The sequence below is a fragment of the Engystomops pustulosus genome, chromosome 6, assembly GCF_040894005.1.
Source record: "Engystomops pustulosus chromosome 6, aEngPut4.maternal, whole genome shotgun sequence".
Classification (NCBI taxonomy): Eukaryota; Metazoa; Chordata; class Amphibia; order Anura; family Leptodactylidae; genus Engystomops; species Engystomops pustulosus.
In genome coordinates this window covers 86,766,777-86,781,455 of record NC_092416.1, presented here as the reverse complement: position 1 = coordinate 86,781,455, position 14,679 = coordinate 86,766,777, and the positions used below count along the sequence as shown (strand labels likewise).

Genomic DNA, 14,679 nt, shown 5'->3' with positions numbered 1-14,679 from the left:
TACATATTTAAAATAGTCAAAAGAAACGATGACCTTGCTCGAAGAGCTTACAATCTACAAAAAAAGGAGGGAGATAAAAGTGCAATTTACAGAATATTAGCTTATTGTATACATTTGTAGATGGACGAGTGAATGGTATAAAATGTGTACATTATTCTCAGTGTCTTCTCTTTTCTGGGAGGGATAAAATCGAGTGCTTTTGTCTGTGTTTCAGGAATGCAGGCGTGAAAGGGTTAATGCTGTGTGTGTCAGTGGAAAATCCACCAAGGGATTGTTTTAATCAGGCTAAGAGGTGACATCACAGCTGGGGCCTGACATGCGATCTGATTGGCTGGAGATGACATCAACCTGAGTTATTTTTAACCCTCCCCCTGCCCCCCTCCTCCCTCTCCCTGCACATTACCTCATCCTCTGTGCTGGCTCCAGTCACCATAACAATATAGTACAGAGCACCTGGGACACACTGCTACCTCCTGGCTGTGCTGCGGCTGCTGCGTCCATCCGTCCATCCCCTGCAGGTACTGCCGCCATCACCGGCTGCTGCATTGCTCTTTGTGGGAAGCCTCCAGAGCTATTGACAAAGGTAAGGTGTTTGCTTTTCTTTCTTCCTATTTTTATTATTGTAGAAATCCCTATTTTCTGTCTTGCATCCTCTTGCTGCACAGTACCAGGGAACATGGAGCAGCTGCAGGCTCCATCATATTCTATAGTGTTGTCTTTATTCATGGCGCAGGCATATATTGTGCTGTGCACAGACCTATGATGACAGGTGCAGCTTCTGGGCATTGCAGATGTAGCAGAGCCAAGCTCGTACCAGTGTGATTTTACATAGGACTGCAGGTTAATCTATGTGCAAAGACAAATGGTAAATTGCTACACCATAAACTAGACCTTGGGATGGCTGTGACTTGTGCTGGCTTTTCCCACACCAGCTGGTCAGATTTCTCTGGGAAAGGCAGAGGTAATCCCTTCCCAGCAGCTGTTGGGATCCAGTCCTGCCCACATTGTCAGATGCATTGATCAGAGTTGGATATTCATCTATAATTCTCTTTGCACCATGCAGCAGCTTTCTATCTGCAGCCATCATCTCCTTTCTACTTGCAACATTTTCTGCATATTTGGAAACTGCTTCCCACATCCCTATTTCCTGTGTATGACAGATATGTTGGAATTCCATTTCATTCTCATTACTGGAAGTAGAGAAAAAAAAAGGAAAAAATGCCATGAATGTGCCGTAATGCGTAGCTGTTGTCTGTGTGTGTTTTCCGCTATATTGGCTTCTGCCCCATATTGCTGTAGTAAGGCCAGGAACGCATTGCAGAGCGGATCAAATAATGCATAGCTCATGGATTGTCAGGAAATTGCAGGGAATCCAAAAATGAATGGGATATAGAGGGAATTCTAAAATCTCCTACCTGCCTTTGGGATGTCACAAACATGGAGGCTGTGCTAACTTTGAAGGTAAAATATTCTATTTTTTTTTCTGTAGTGTGGACAAAGGACATTTTCTGGTATCCCAGGGCAGGTACAAAATGTGTTTGTTTACCAGCAGAGATAAATGCTAGTGATGATGCGCCTGTTCTGGGGATTAAGGGGAATAATTATTTTATATAGAACATGCAATATTTTGAGGCAAAAAAAAAAAATATATATTTATATACATACATAAGCAATACATAAACATACTACATAAAACTTGGAAATATTATTTATTTTTAGTTACTGTTCTATTTCCTGGTATATTAATATGCCCCAAATTCCTGTCTGCATGGTTATTGTACACAAGGTAGTGAGGTGTAGCACATCTCATTTAGGAAATGGGGGAACAAAGGAAAGGACCACATTGAAGGCAAAATGAGTGGATGGAAAAATGAAACATTGATACAATGTATTAAACAAGAAATTAAATAAAACAAAAGAAGGTTTAAGATTAAATTACATTTATTGTGATATCCCCATCACTTTTAGAATGTAGAATAGAATTGAAAGGTTTTGGCTTCAATGAATATTCATCTTTGCTAATTTCCTTTTCATAAGTGACAAGACTGATAACAGAGCAGTAGTAATGGGGGAATATCAGAACAGCCATACATTATAGTGGTATTGTGTAATATGGATATTCTGTATTATGACTTCTGTGGTCACTATATTACTTGCAGGTTGTTGATCTTTCCCTGCTCCAGGGAATTATATTTACAGCAATAAGTCATCTCTCTGGTATCTCATTACATCACAGATAACATGTTCCTCTTACACCATGACCTCATCTGCAGCCAGAAGTCTCATAAGTGACCTAATGACCAGACCAAAGAAGGCTGTTGCTGGGCAGTCGGTTATCTATAGCCAACTGTATAATCACACAATAGAAAATAGCTTTTCATTACTGTGATCACCAAACACAAGTAGAATGAAGAGAAGGTGATCACGTACACAAACGCATTCTGCGCATGTATGAAAAGCCCAGACATACTCGGGATCACGCTTTAACCTATAAATACCTATGACAAAAAGGATGTATAAAATAAAAAAGTTTTATTTATTTGAAGGAAATATTTTAAAGATCTTACATACGTAAAAAAATAAATTCTCGTTCCCATCGGGTTTAACTGTAAAGGAAAAAAAAACCCATCAGGGGAAGTCCCTGTCAGGATTGTGATATTGTACACTCAGCTTTCATTACTCTTCCTGCTGAAGCCACTGAGTGAGGAGAGAGAATTTCACTTATAAAATATTAATCTTCCTACTTTCATTGTAGGCCCCATCCATCGCACAATGCCTGGCTGCTTTATAGCATGCTACCTTACTAAAACCCATTATATGTGTGCATATTGTATGTCTTCAGTTATTTTTTTTCAATCAAAGAAATATTTGCACCATCATTAAATCTACATAAGAATGTGTGTAATTTGTGGAAGTTACTTTTTTTTTTCTTACTGAAAATGGAAATGAAGAAAAAATGTTAACTCCATTTAATATCTATTTTTACTATACCTGGTGAAAGACAATGTTAAGTTCACTTGCATGTTTTCGATCCTAAATAGATCCAAAATGTCTCAATGAGTCACATGAAGGTCACTGAGAGAAAAAAAGCTCAAACCCTGAAAACAGAATGTTTTATTATGTGTTCTAGAAAAACCACATGCAACATTTGAAATTCCCAAATCGCATCACTTGGCAGCGATCTTAATATGTAATGAATGACTCTTCTTTTTTCATTTTCCAACGTGTTTCATGTTCTGACTTTGCCTTGCTGGTGATTAAAGTAGCAAAATGTACCAAAATTCATAAACTTAAATGGGTATAAGTTGAAATATAAAACATGTTTCCTACCAAATAAAGTTAAACGGAAGAAAAAAAAAAATCTAAATGTCATATAGACGGTAACCTCTGCTCCTTTTACATTGCTCTTTAGTCATGTGAAGAAATTTTATCAAGATTTATTGTTGGTGCTTGTTTTTGGAGTCAGGTGTTTACATAAATCAGGTTTTTCATGTAAGCATTCTTGTACCTGTCTAAACTAGCTGAGAGGTGCAGAATATCCTGAACTAAAATACACCCATGATGTAATGCTGAAAGTATGTTCTGGTTGTCTAATAATTTTTCATTTATGCTTGGGGCATGGTACATCCTTATCTCTGGATTTCTAATCTGTCCGTCTGCGTTTTTTTTTTTTTTTGTCAGGGCATAGGGAAACTGAATGGCAATGAATTGAAATGTCTCTGTTCTAGAATTCTTGCTTGCTAAATTGTCTTGTAGAAACCTTAGAGAATAGGTGAAGTTGCAGAAACGGCACAGTCCGCATGTGACATCATGGAGGGTCAATCTTTGGTTATAGTTATAATCATTAAGTGAATACAGCTGTGTCATATAATATTTATCAGGAATTTTCATGCAGTGTTATTAGAAGACCCACAACATATTTTGTAGCTAATATGACAATTTATGTTGCCTTCAAAGTTTTTTAGTACAAACTGATGCTGAATGCTGAAATCTTTGTATTTTATGTACATATAATCTCATTCCATATGTTTTTTACATTTTTAGACTGATTAAAATGGGTGGAGAGAGGAAACCTCCCCAAGCAATACAAGCCCAAAAACTGGCTGGCATATTGAGGGAGGACAGTGAAGGGGTTCTGGTGATTGACTGCCGCTCCTTCAGTGAATACAACAATCTCCATGTGGTGGGATCCGTAAACCTGTGTGGCTCCAAGCTGGCCCGAAAACGCCTCCTAAAGGAACTTCTTGTCCTACCGCACCCCAAGGTTGGTTGTAAAAGAAAATCAGACTTCACTGTTAGAGAGCTGAGCTCAGTGTATCATGTATCTCGTTACTATCGACATTCCTCCAAAATAATCAGGATGCTTGTTATGTGATATCCCTTCTGACTCCATGTTACTTTTAAATTAATATGAATCATCCAGTCCTAAATATAGGCTAGCCAGGGTCAATATTGCTGCAGACAGACATGGGCAACAGGAAACCTTGTGCTTGAGAGCTGACTGGTCGTCTTTATTGACTTACAAAATGCAAGCCTGCATAAGAATAAATGAGAAACTCATGTTGAGTAACTGCGTGCAGGTCTATAAGAAGCAAAATTATGGAAAAATTTACCAAGAAAAAATGTTTCAAAATACAGGCAGTCCCTGGGTTACATACAAGATAGGGTCTGTAGGTTTGTTCTTAAGTTGAATTTGTATGTAAGTCGGAACTGTATATTTTATCATTGTAATCCCAGCCAGAACTTTTTTGGTCTCTGTGACAATTGGATTTTAAAAATGTTGGGTTGTCATAAGAATCAATATTAACACTAAGTTACAGCTGATCACTGTAGCCTAGGACTAAAGTACAATAAATTAGCAATATCCAGAGATCCGTTTGTAACTAGGGGTCGTATGTAAGTCGAGTGTTCTTAAGTAGGGGACCGTCTGTACTCTAAATTGCGTTTTGGTCTATTTAGATGGGACAGCAGATTTGCTAGGTCAAAGTTCAATCCACCCTCTTTATAAGCTATTATAAACATTAGATAAAGGTTGTCTAAAACTGAAAACTGATGTCTTGAAGTATTTACTATGTGTATATGGCAAAAAGTACTGTGTGACAACCTAGTACAAGACATCATAGTTCCCACATAGGATGGTGCCCCAACTTTTCAGACTCCTGCAGAACAGTTGGCTTATCAAAGTAACTTCCTCCGTCATTCTGTTGACCACAACATCCATAATTTAAGAGCTGACTTTTCTTGTAGATACCTTGAGGTTTACAAAGTGGGCATAGAATCTATGCAATGTATCTGTTTTCTTCAAGGATTTGGGTTTTCTACACACTTGACAATGGTTTCCTATTTTATTATGACAGATTGATCCTTCATTTGAGAAGCAAGTAGTTGTATATGACCAAGGGAATCAGGAGCTGTCTGCCGGCCATTTTGTCTCATTGGTGGTTGGAAAACTGGAGAAAAAATACAGCTCGGTATCCCTTTTGGAAGGTAAGAGAAACCTAATCCATTGTGTTGTGAATACACAAAAGTCCAAATGCACCCAAATTTAACACCTTCTGAACCCTATGATCTTTACCAGTGCCTCTGGCGTGCTCCTGGTTTGATCATACTGTAGTGTGGCCATTGCAGAAGAATGGAGTATTATTGCTGGCCACTTGAATAAATGGCCACACACGTAATGCTTGGAGACACTGGGTTTGCCAGAGTCGGGAGCATTCTTTGTCTCCATGTTTCATCGGGGATTCTGCAATGTTTGTCTCAACTTTGCAACATACATACAACCTTATAATGCACATATAAAGGGTTTGCCTTTAGACGTTCCTCCATAAGGAAATCACTAGAGACCTCTACACCAGAATTGTATTAAAAAAATAGTTTGAACAAATTTTTTTTTTAAATGCTACTGAATCTACTGAATGGAGCTTCAGCACAAACCAGTTTAAAAGAATACGCTGATGTCAGTGTGGTAATATTACATTTCTCAATGGCGGTGAAGCTGAGTGTAAGATGAGCTAAAATGCATCCAGAGAATGGGATCGTGCCATTGATTTTTTTTTTTTTTTTTTTTTTATAATTCCATTCAGACCAAAATTGCCCTATTGACTAATTTTATCTATTTCCGAGTGATCTCATATTTTAAGAGCACACGTACTGGATTTCAAGAAATTGTACATGATCCATGTGTGAGGTCATTACCCTAGAGAAAAAACCCCAGTGAGTCTTTGCTGTTAGGACGAAGTTAGCAGGCAGCGATGGAATTCATTCACTTCCAGGAGCTAGTTGAAGACAAATTCTGGTTGAAAAAAAAAAAAAAAATTATGTTCTACTTGAGTTGGTAACCTGAAGAGTACCCCATACATATATCCTACCGGTCATATCGTAGGAGGTTCTTTAACTAGTGGCATCTAAGTAAAAGTAGCTCCTGTTCTGGTAAACATGGCTAGTCTGTGTGTTGCATTGTTGGCTATTTATTTGAATAGGGAATGTGTAATATTACTCTTTGATACTTGCAATTATGACACTAGCAGATAGGTCCGCCACCACTGTCCTAGGCTATGGCACGGGTGCCAGAGGTGGCACTCGGAGCCCTCCATATTGTCACCCTTGCCAAACAGGACTCAAGGCTTCTTGCAGTCCCAGGCAGCCGGGGACCCTAGAAGGAAGCTACATTGATAATCCAAACTTCTTCTCCTTCTTTCTACTGTATTGGTGCCCTCTGATGCCTATACAATTTAAACCTGTGAAAGAGCAGGGAGTAATAAGTTACTACTTAAATTGTCGCATTGACACTGCGAAAAGTATGCAGGTTTTGATTGTAGTTTGGGCGCTCGGTGTCTAAAAGGTTTGCCATCACTGGCCTAGTATTACAGGTTCTGAAGCCGTAGTAATCAGTGGCAGGTGTTTGCTTTATTTACAGAGGGTTATCTCATAACTATAGATTAATCTTGCATTGAAAAAAATGTTATGTAATGTTTTCGATCCATATGTCTTACTTAACTGTCATTCTATGAAAGTAGTAGTTTTAACATTTTATGAACCAAAATCATGCCAATTTATGCAATACAAATTTATCCTCTATCAAAAGTAAAGTACTTTACTAACCTCAACCTGGCAATTGGCCTAACTTGGATTTGCAGTGGTACATTAAGAATTGGCATTAGACCAGCTTTGAGTGCCGAGCAGAATCAAATTTTCTCACACTCACAAATCATCTCACCCGAAAGAAACACTGTATTATCATTGTGTCATCCTGCTTTAAATGGCATATGCCGTGATCCCATCATCTACTCCACACCAAATTAGGTAACTTGCCAAAAATAGTGAGGAGGAGAAAAATATAGCTCAGTACATCTTTATGTAACTATAAAAAATCACTCTCCAATGGCAGGTGATGTGTGTGTGTGTGTGTGTGTGTATATACATATATTTGGGAATTTACGTTAACTTTGTTTTCTTCTCCAGGAGGGTTTGCAGAATTCTCTTCACAATTCCCAAACCTGTGTGAAGGCCGCACCTCAAATATTCTGCACACAAGTATATCGCAGCCTTGCCTGTCCACATCAACAGTGTCTGTAACCCGTATCCTGCCACACCTTTACCTGGGCTCCCAGAATGATGTCATGGATCAGGTATGAACCATAAACATACACAGGTCATATTACAAGTCACTTCCTCTTCTGATGTCGAATGAGTTTAACTTTTTGTGTTCAGTGGGTGCAAAAGTTTTAAGTCTTAAGACTGTGCACTTATATGTGTAGCCTGCATTGGGCCATAATTTGTGTATTATAAAATTTTACAAAATAAAATTATCCATTATTTTGCTGCCTATGGCTGTGATCTTGGGTGATGGGTAGACTAACATATCTGTTAAAATGTCTATTGGTATCAATGGACTTTTAATGGCCTCCCTTGGTGTTCATTTGCACCACTTTCATTAGGATTCCTTTACTTGAGATGGGAGGAGGGGGGGGGGTGAAATAAAGCTGCAACTTTCTGCTCAGATAACGGAAGTGGAAGTAATACCAATGGAATCAAATGGAAGTTGTTAAAAGAATTGAAAATGACCAGTGCTGGAAGATAATAGCAGATGTGTCAATTAATCCCAATGTGTATGTATCTTTATTCCTGTTACCAACCATACAATGGCTACACTGTACCGCCCTAGGCACCAGCAGAAGACTTACCCTGACCTGTTGAGAATGGAATTTTTTATTGTTGCTGAACCAACATAATTTCTCAAGTTTAGCTTGAATTGTAGATGTTTTGTGTTGTATGGCCAAATGCATTACATGTAGAGCAAAAATAGTCCTGTGTGTAGCGGGTAGACATGTATCTTTATAAATTGTGATATTTATCTATTTATTTAATTAGTGTGTCAACTCTGATTATCAAGCACCATATGTGTCTGTAGATTCTTTTGAGTCCTATACCAGACACTGTCATTATATGATTTGTATGAATTGCTAGAGGAGCAGGTTTCCTCTTGCAGAATAATAACCTTGAATGAAAGCAGGTTCAACCTTGCAAAGCACAGTGTCAGCACTGTACAGCCTCTGCATTGAACTTAATGTATAGGTAATGACTCTGCTGTATGTCTACATAACATTCCTCCAGCAGAACCCACTGCAGCAGATTTAAGTGCAGCCTTTCATTCCTTTCCTGAAATACCATGGCCATGATTTGTGACCTGTACTGACCAGGCATTGTATGTCTGTGAACTGAAAATAGGCAGAGGCTGAATTATCCCTAAATTATGTGTCATTTCTCTTGCCACCATCCAATGGACGTTCTTCTTGTGGTATAGGGTATTTCAGCTGTATGATGCAATGAGGCATCCATTTTCTAGATCTCTAGAGATTGACTCTTGACTGTAGAATGTTCCCTGTAACATTTGCATCTTATGAGAAGCCTTCAGGCTGTGGAAGGGACAGTCTCTCTGGGATTTGTACAAGCAGGATGAGTCATATTTCTACATACGGCAGTCTTCTAGAATTTGTTTTTCCAAGTCAAACATGATGGTTGTTTTCAACTACCTTTCTGCAGTAACTTCAATGAGCCATATCAGAACAGCCAATTAGTCCATCCACAACCAATGTGAGAGGAGAAATGACCTATCATTTAAAGTTGATAAAGCTTATTCACTCTTGAAGACATGGTTGCCTCTGACAGCTTATAGCATCCACAAGTTGCATAAAAATAGATTTTCCCTTTTCTTCAGTTATATGTATATGTGCCACATTTCATATGAGGCCATTTAAACCTCTTCTACACACAATGTATGTGCCATTTGTTAGGCTGCACATACAGCGAGGCTTTGCTATTTAAGGAGAATCTGTAATATGAGAGAGCTGCCAACATGGCAAGTCTGCAACAAGGGTCTCTATTCTTTCTTAAAGCAATCATTTGTGTGACTCGTGGGGATTTTTTTTCTATGAATTGGTTTCTCGTGTTCAGTCATCTCATTGTGCTGCTTAATGTCCTTTTTATAGGAGGTGATTAATCAGAATGGCATCACGCATGTGCTGAACGTCAGCTACAGCTGTCCAAAGCCTGTCTTCATCTCTGATAACCATTTTCTACGCATCCCCATCAATGACAGCTACTGTGAGAAGATCCTGCCCTGGCTCAGTGCAGCTGTTGAGTTCATAGGTATCTTTCCTTTCTGCCATTTCTATTATACATCTTTTATAAATCTGCTGACTCATTCAGTGTCCCCCAAAATCTTGAAGCCAAGTGAACTTTCACTTTAAATGAATAGATGGCCTTGTCAGAGGTTCAAGTCAACTAACTCCTTCAATTTATATATTCACCAGGGGGTAATAGGCGAATTTCATATAAAAATCTAAAAAAGTTTCCTTATCCAGTATTTTTATATTGATTTGCAATGTCTTTTGTAATTTTATAGGAAAAGTGGAGCTGGTAAATGGGAAAGTTTTGGTGCATTGCCTGGCTGGCATCTCCCGCTCTGCAGCTGTCGCCATTGCTTACATCATGAGGTCAATGGGGCTTTCACTGGATGATGCCTACAGGTAGTTAAAACCATGATAACCAAGATAAATGGTTTGCAAGTGCACAGTTTATTAATTGAGAATATAGTGACTGGAGCCAACCTATGCAATTAACATCTGCCCTTCCAAAATGTCTGGTTAATACTTTATGGTTCCCCTTTTAAAACTGTGATGTTGTTTCTTTGCTATTCCTCCTTGTAATGCATGATTCAACATTGTAATTCACTTTTTATCAAAAGTGCCATACAACTAACCAGACTTTTTCCTTTATAGTAACCATATAATCTTCTTGCTATAACAGGTTTGTTAAAGAAAAGAGACCCACAATTTCCCCCAACTTCAACTTTCTTGGACAACTTCTTGAATATGAGATGAGTCTTGTCAATTCCCGGCAATCGCATCCAGACCAGCAAGTTCATCCAGACAACCCTAGTGGCAGAGAGTGCTCAGAACAGCCATGTCCTGAGAAGCAGGCAAACTCTGAACAAATTTGCCAAAGCAATCACAATCTCAACTCTGTGTCCCATGAAATAGAAGTGGCCATTGATGCCACCAAATTGGACAGTAACTGTGCAAAGGATGAGTCGGAGTCAACCCTGGCGGGCAGGTTCACCACCATGGGGATCTCATCGGACCAACGTCGTGAAATTAGTAGCCTAAAGCGTTCTTTCTCTTTGGACATAAAATCTGTATACACGCCTTTGTCATCTTCATCTGCAGAATCGCACAAAAACTTTTATCAGCCTTCTCAGCTTGTTCCTTCCCAATCGGTCTCTTCCAAGCCTATGGGACTGTGGGATCGCTTTTTAGGCTTTGGACTTAATTTCCTCTATTTCTATTCTGAGGAGGAAGAAGCACAGCAAAATCTAAACCACAAAGTGAGACCAAAGGGAATCTGTGAACAAAGGGATGCCCCGGAAAACTTAAAAAAGCGTCGATCAAACGCAAAGACCCTAGATGAAGGACCTCCTCGTCCATTCACTTTAAACATTCCCAACTGCAAAGGCCAAACATTTCTCAAGGAGAAGACTTTGGAAGTTGGATCAAGGGTGAGGACAATCTCTCCAGTTCCTCTGTGAGGAACAAGTTTATCATCTTAATGGATGATGTGGAGAAAGAACTCTGTGGGATCTATTAAATGCACAGAACTTTGTAGAAATTGCTGTTGGTTTTCTGCTACGAACCTTTCTTTTCTGCATGCTAAGATCCCCTACAGGCCTGAGTAGCATGCTGAAAAAAACTTGTTTCAAATGTTTCTTCATATTGAATGAACAAATTGAACTATTTTTCAAGCAAAGAGCAGACCTTTAGGTTCAGTAATTAAGAAAGTCACTATGTACCAAAGGCCTGGCGTTACTTTTATCAGCTCTGTTGTGTGCAATTCTCTATACTGACCCGAAGTGGCAGCGTTCATTGCTGCTTTTTGGCCTTCCTTTATTGGCTGGAGTAGCTCCGCTGAATGGAGACTTTAGAAACCAAGAGGTGGTGAATGCGTTGTGTACCCAATATACCTCGTGCTTCACCCTATTGTTAGGGTATTTCGTGGTGTGTTGTGGCCATCCTGCTATGAACTCTTTCTCCCGCTTGGTCTACCCGTCCAAATTAATGGATTTGCACAGAATGGTCCATGCAATTTCACCCTTGGTGTAATGTAGAAAGGTATTGAGGGTAGTTCTAAGATATATTTATATTTTCTATTCTTCTAGGTCTTACATGGATGTAGGCCCTAGAAGCCAAGCAGTGTCTGTGACAATACTTTACTGCCCTAATACCTCAGTTCTCTTTTGTTTATTGCTGTGAAATTTATTTAATTGTTCCCTAGCATGGTTGGGGCGTGCTGATCTGTATCTCACCCTAAGACGTTACCCACCTCTCAGGATTCAAGGACCGAAAGGTTGTCCTTTTATTATAAGTGGTGGTACAAAGCTTATTTTATTTGTTGTTTTTTTTCATTATTTATTTATACATGTGGTTTATTTTCTTCTTGCTTATGTTAATAATCATTGAAGCCGCTAGTCTTGTTATTGACTGTACCCTTTGACTATGTGACCTGCAAGAGGAATGGGTTAATTTAGGAAGATCAGGCAAATACATGTGGCATTGACTCCTTTTGGGAAACCTTTAAAACTGACCTCTGTCAGTACATAGTCAGTTACATACTTCTACAGGCAGGTTGGGGTAGTGCACCCAAAGGTAGTAAATTTAAATGCTTATGGTAATTTCCACACCTTACACTGTCTCTCTGGTGTATGCACATATCCTGTTTCTTTATGGCTCTTTAGGAATACAAAGGGTTTGGTAATCTAGTCGCTTCTCAGTTGACTTTTGGATTTTTCATTAAATTGTTTTATAAATGTCCCTAAAATCAGTCAAGCCCATATTGCCTCTCTATCTATTGTTATGTATATAGTTATGTGTGTGTGAGTGATCTAAGCTTTGCCGATTCGCTAAAGGCTGTAAAAACTCCTATTCCTGAACTTGGTAAAAGTCAGACGGGCTTTTAGGAATCTGTGGCTTAACGGAACCCGTTATTATGTTGTAGCTATAGAGATTGGAGCATGACACAGGGATTTGAAGAACACTAAAGACAACTCCTGTCTCATGATGTGTGCAGAGTGTTCCTTTAGATGTAAGTGCAATTTATAATTTTTAGTTTCCCATAAAAAAGGGAATAAGCCAAATAACAAAGCAGCCAAAATTGCACCATGTCAAGAAAATCTAACAGAATGGAAGAATTCTAACAGATATGTTTGCACTTGCAGCATTTTGATGTGTTCATGTCTGTGGGAATGGGTTGTCCTATTGGCAATTGTCAGTTGGAGACCTCTGTATGATCTTGAAATCTAAGTTTATACTATCTTCAATTCTCCGACTCTTTATAGACACTTGATAGCAAGTATGATCCTGGGTGAAAGGTCCGAGTTCTCTGTAGATTGTAGTTGGTATTTTGTATTATTTGCATATATCTGTGTCTCACTGTTTTTTATAATATTTATATTTCATTATTCTTTGAAGATTTGGGTTTGTGCTTTAAGACTAACCATCTCTTAATTAAAGCAATGGCCAAAGAACTCTAATTCACTGTAACTTGATGTGTTTGGGGCAGACGTGTATTTTGCTTTACAGAAGGGGATGCCACTTAGGACTTTTATCCCCATATTCTGCTCTCATTCTCCACGACCAGCACTGATGTCCACATACTGGAGTGTGATCTTAGGTTGATGAATGAGAAGATTTCTTTGTTCTTGTGCAGGTACACAATGGTTCGGAGGTTCTCGCAGTTGAATGCATTGCTCCCTAGCGCTTCTCTGGTTGATGATTATAATAAAGATGTGAATCTTTTTATTTCTGTGTTGTGTGTTTACTGGGTTGCTAATAAACATCAGGCTATGTTTGGCAGAGGAAAGTAAATCTGGGTCACAGCTGTTGTTGGCTTCAAGTGCCTGCCCGACCAACAGGGATCAGCAGATGGGAGATGAGCTGGTGCTGATCTGGTGGCTTCACGCTCATTTGAGTTATTGTAATATTGTTCTGCTCCACACTTGTTTCTAGTTGAGGCGGGAGTGATGTCATATTATTAGAAGGAAAACATTAAAATATGGTTTAAGTCCATATGCAGTACATACTGAGCAGAGTCCAACTTTCCTGAGATTTAATAATTTCAGGTAATTAATTGGGGATTCACTACTACACAAAAATGTATGAATTGAAAGGGAGGCAGTGGTTGTACCAAATGGGAACTTGTAGCAATTCACTGTGTGCGGTCAGAACATAAGTAATAACCTATACATTTCAGGTAACTGAGGTAGACTGTTAAAGTAGCCTTCCAAAAAAAAAAAAAAACTGGCAATCCCTGGAAGGAGACTTTAGGCTTACTTTGCAGTCTTGACCTGTATAAGGACTATGCATGCCTAAATAATTCCTAATATGCTAAAAACAAGGCTTATACTGTAACTAGACTTCCACAAACCAGACTGTTAGGTATCTGGTTGTAAATAATATATGTGCACACTGTGATGCTCATGTAAATGGGGCCTTTAGAGTTAGATCCTTTGGTGGCAGTTTTCTTCGAGTTTGAGCAGGGTTTGGAGAGAAGCTGCCATTTTCCTTCAGATTTCACCCAGTTTTCAGTCAGTTTGTTCAGTGTTTCACTTGCGTTCTTTGAGCAGTTTTTACAATGTTATGTAAAAGACTGATAATAAATGAATTCCTTTATTTATATAGCGCTCACAGATTACGCAGCGCTACATAGCTTGTCAAATCAGTCCCTATCTTTTCTATGGCAATGGACTGGTGAAAAACACAATACACTAGACTTGCAAAAGTAGAGCATTCTGTGAGTTTCATGCACATTGAGAGTGTGAGTGTGCAAAAAAACATTTTAATAAAATGAGTCCTAGTCCAATGCAAGTACAAGAGTACTTCAGGACACACTAGACACATGCGTGAAACGGCCTCCTGGATATCAAGAGGCCAGAAGGTTTGACCAATGACAGCTGCCATTTAAGCCCATATTGAATGTGTAGATTTGCTTATATTTGATTAACTGGCACACTACAGGTATATGTAAAGGTCAAGTTGCTGACTTATAACCATACAACATATAATGACTGCAGCTCCAATAATAAGACCGCATACAACAGAGACCATTCCCCAGTGGTCTGGTTGTCAA

At 38.9% G+C, this 14,679-nt stretch overlaps 1 protein-coding gene across 2 annotated transcripts; it reads left to right on the top strand.

Moving 5' to 3' along the window:
- The first annotated feature begins 373 nt into the window (after positions 1-373).
- On the top strand, positions 374-13,352 carry LOC140063941 (dual specificity protein phosphatase 8-like). 2 transcript variants are annotated; one of them, XM_072110235.1, is made up of 7 exons: positions 374-583; positions 4,045-4,264; positions 5,358-5,487; positions 7,462-7,628; positions 9,489-9,648; positions 9,905-10,028; positions 10,309-13,352. In XM_072110235.1, the coding sequence occupies exons 2-7, from the start codon at positions 4,055-4,057 to the stop codon at positions 11,084-11,086; spliced, it is 1,569 nt and encodes a 522-aa protein (XP_071966336.1). In that variant the 5' UTR covers positions 374-583; positions 4,045-4,054; the 3' UTR covers positions 11,087-13,352. The 2 variants fall into 2 exon arrangements, with proteins under 2 accessions (XP_071966336.1, XP_071966337.1); XM_072110236.1 differs by lacking the exon at positions 374-583 and adding an exon at positions 1,317-1,461.
- The last annotated feature ends 1,327 nt before the right edge of the window (positions 13,353-14,679 follow it).

Excerpts from the sequence above, each read along its gene's own strand:
- LOC140063941 (XM_072110235.1), top strand. The coding sequence starts at position 4,055 with ATGGGTGGAGAGAGGAAACCTCCCCAAGCAATACAAGCCCAAAAACTG. Across the intron at positions 7,629-9,488 it reads AGAATGATGTCATGGATCAG|GAGGTGATTAATCAGAATGG; the intron begins GTATGAACCATA and ends TCCTTTTTATAG. Across the intron at positions 9,649-9,904 it reads TGCAGCTGTTGAGTTCATAG|GAAAAGTGGAGCTGGTAAAT; the intron begins GTATCTTTCCTT and ends GTAATTTTATAG.